Below are 3,194 nucleotides of genomic sequence, written 5' to 3' on the forward strand. Positions count from 1 at the left end.
TCGATGTGCATTCCAGATGCTTTGCAAGAAGGTTAATCATCAAATGTTTACAAGTCTGATACCGGAGCATATTTGTCTGGTAAATGAATCTTGACTTTGTCCATCTACAATTCAAAACCTTTAGCCCTGTGAATGCACACAAACAAAAGATAATGAGAATGATAAAAACCAAAACAAATGGTGTCACCTATAATTAAAAAAGATATTACAGGAATGTTCAAGAAATCATTTCTCTAGGGGTATATTTTCCATCCCCTAGGGACAGGGCACGTAAACTAAGAACAAGGATGTGGCTGCTATCACTCAAGACAACTCCCGCCCCCCTCCCACCCCCTGTAAAGCATATAAAGCACTCAGGTTTTTCTGTGAAACTCAGACTATTAGAAGTGTCACAGCTGAATACTCAACCATAAATAACTGAGATTTGGACGTTACTTGGACTTACCCAAAATTGCGGACTTCATTTCTTGAGTTTACAGAATTTATCAGGTATGTTTTCTTGAAATGCTACTACTGGTTGTTAACTGTGGCTCATTTTGGTGCCACCCCAAAGGTCAAGGTAATAATATGCTTAGGTAGACGTTTGACTTTCTGGTTGGTCTCTATCACTTTGCAACAAGGCAGTCCTGATGCACTCCAATAGAGCAGCACAGCACCAAGCGTGCACTTGTTTCTACAAGCTCCACACAATGATGAGACTTGCTAATGCGTGCTTGACCAAATTTTTTACTTTAAATAGGTGACCAGTATGGGGTCCACCAAGAACATTCATGTTATACAATATAGTTTTTATGAGAAAATCATAAGATGTCTTTTTTGAGGAATGGACCATTTCTGGAAAGGGTTAACCTTAGCATGCATTTGGTAAATATATGGTAAATACATCTTCAAACTTTCTTCCACAGGTTGCATTCACAATGAACTTGGTGCTTCAAAAGGCTTTCCTTTGTTGTGTGCTTTCTACGCTTCTACCTAAAATCACAAGTGCGGACCCTCTAAATAGAGATGATTTAAAAAGGTAAGCTGATGATTTACTGATTTCTTGTTCAAATTACTCAGACTGCCGCTAAACCTTGTATAGCTTGAATCCACTTGTGAGTCATTTTGGATGCATAAAGGTAAAAATGTAAACATTATGGGTCTCTTAGGCTCAGTGATTGGCTTCAGGGTGGGGTGTGGAGAGATGTTCGCAGTGCGTCTCTGATGCATGAGGGTGACTCAACGTCTCCGCCTCTTGAAGAGAACAGTGATACGGAGTCATACGTACCACAGCAAAGGTGAGCAAAACATCCAGTCACATTCATTGAGTAAACATATCAGAGAAATCCAGAACAGACATGAATGTGTTTCTATTTCTCTCTCCAGGAGTTTAAGGGCAAAGAGAACAGAACCAGCCTACTCTGTAAAAAGAATCGAAAAGGCGGGCTGTAACCTTGCCACCTGCTCCGTGCACGAGCTCGCCCACCTGTTGCACATAATGCGGACCAAGATGAACAACGCCCCCCCTGAGAAGATCAGCTCTAAGGGCTACGGTCGTCGACGAAGGCGGTCGCTCCCACCAACCCTCCCAACTTTCGATGAAGGCCGTCTAAAGCTGGCCTGGATCCAAAAACTTAAAAGGCGAGGCACCTGAAAAGGGACTTAACAAATGCACTTCTGTGGTTTGTCCAGAGCATTTGGCTCAGTTTACAAAGTGAAATACTACTGAAACATCTATGCTGAACGTTAGTGTACTCTTCTCAGGCACAAAGGTGTTGAGACAACAACAAGTCCAAGCAACTGGATCATCCTTCTCTCCATCATGTGCCTGATTGATTGGCCAGAGAAGGATTCAGGTCGCTTGGAGAGAATGAGTGCTTGTGGGATAAGGAGGACTCCCCGTCAATTGGGGGAAAATTTGATGTTTTTTTTTTAAAAAAGTCTTGTTTGGGTCTAAGGCAGTACGAGAGGACATAGGTGGTCAATGCTCTGTGTGTGTTTAGCAATCTTGTCATTCTTATGGACCGTTTGGGACTTGACTTTCTGTCTCTTGTGCAGCACAGATGTGTCATCTGCTGGTGGAACGAGGGAACAACCAAGGACACGACCACTGCCTACTCTACCTGCCAAACGATGACAGAGGAGGACACCGAGAATATATCAAGAGGGAAAGAGGACTAAGACGGTTTAAAGCTAATAATCCTGGACCTCTTTTTGGAAATATTAAGTATCGTTGTCCTCAAGATGCGTTTTGGGAACGTGCAAACGAGGACATCTACATACTTGAAGACTTATAGCTGTATCTATATCTTGGGAGATGTGCAATAATTTAAATTCACATGATTATGTAGTCTATTATTAATGTGTATTTATGTATATTATGAAAAAAAACTGTATACTACTAAATATGCATATATTTATACCTATATAATGTACATGTATTCTTTAGATGGAACTATTGTATACGTAAAAAGGGCATTGTACAGTTTTAAGTTTATTTTGAAACGTCTAAACAGTGACTTACAATGCAAATCATTTTTCAGGAGTGATTTAATAATGTTACAGCAGTTAAATAATAACCAGAGAGAGAGAGAGAGAGAGAGAGAGAGAGAGAGAGAGAGAGAGAGAGAGAGAGAGAGAGAGAGAGAGAGAGAGAGAGAGAATGTAAATGTGAATATAATATTGCATTACCTGAATGAGAAGTACAATTGTGTTTGTTTGGGTGCCATATACAGAGCTTTGAAGCGGAATAAACATCTTTCAATACAAATGACCAAACATCTCTTCGTTATTTATAAACAGAAAATGATTACATTAATGACTGTGTAACAGATAAGTTACAGACTATGTTATAAACAATACAAGATGTCGGAGTAATAAAAACAAGATCGCGTTTTAAAAGGTTGTGTGGAGGAAAGTGTTTCTCTGGTAAATAAATGCATTACATACACAGTAGAGGGCGCTATTTGCTCTTGAGTTAGACACACTGAATGAATTGCAAAATAATACACTTGACTTTACAATTTTTGATAGGGTGTGAGGAATAACATGTGTGCGAGGTGGATAATAGGCCTATATTGTGTGAGAGAAGTAACAAATACAGAACAGCCTGTCAAAAGCAAAGTAAGTTAACGATAAGCTAATTTCCTGTGACACACACATGCAAACAAAAATGCAGTCTTGCGAAACATATCTTGCTTCAACAGATGGTAAGG

The 3,194-nt window shown here is 39.8% G+C and overlaps 1 protein-coding gene across 3 annotated transcripts; it reads left to right on the forward strand.

Moving 5' to 3' along the window:
* Positions 1-374: 374 nt before the first annotated feature.
* Positions 375-2,760, forward strand: admb (adrenomedullin b). Of its 3 annotated transcripts, XM_065282711.2 has the most exons (6): positions 375-489; positions 906-1,018; positions 1,149-1,277; positions 1,366-1,620; positions 1,744-1,956; positions 2,043-2,760. In XM_065282711.2, the coding sequence occupies exons 2-5, from the start codon at positions 918-920 to the stop codon at positions 1,913-1,915; spliced, it is 657 nt and encodes a 218-aa protein (XP_065138783.1). In that variant the 5' UTR covers positions 375-489; positions 906-917; the 3' UTR covers positions 1,916-1,956; positions 2,043-2,760. The 3 variants fall into 3 exon arrangements, with proteins under 3 accessions (XP_065138783.1, XP_065138782.1, XP_065138784.1); XM_065282710.2 differs by having other exon boundaries at positions 1,744-2,759; XM_065282712.2 differs by lacking the exon at positions 1,744-1,956 and having other exon boundaries at positions 2,043-2,759.
* The last annotated feature ends 434 nt before the right edge of the window (positions 2,761-3,194 follow it).

This window comes from Paramisgurnus dabryanus, chromosome 9 (genome assembly GCF_030506205.2).
Source record: "Paramisgurnus dabryanus chromosome 9, PD_genome_1.1, whole genome shotgun sequence".
In the NCBI taxonomy this organism is placed as follows: domain Eukaryota; kingdom Metazoa; phylum Chordata; class Actinopteri; order Cypriniformes; family Cobitidae; genus Paramisgurnus; species Paramisgurnus dabryanus.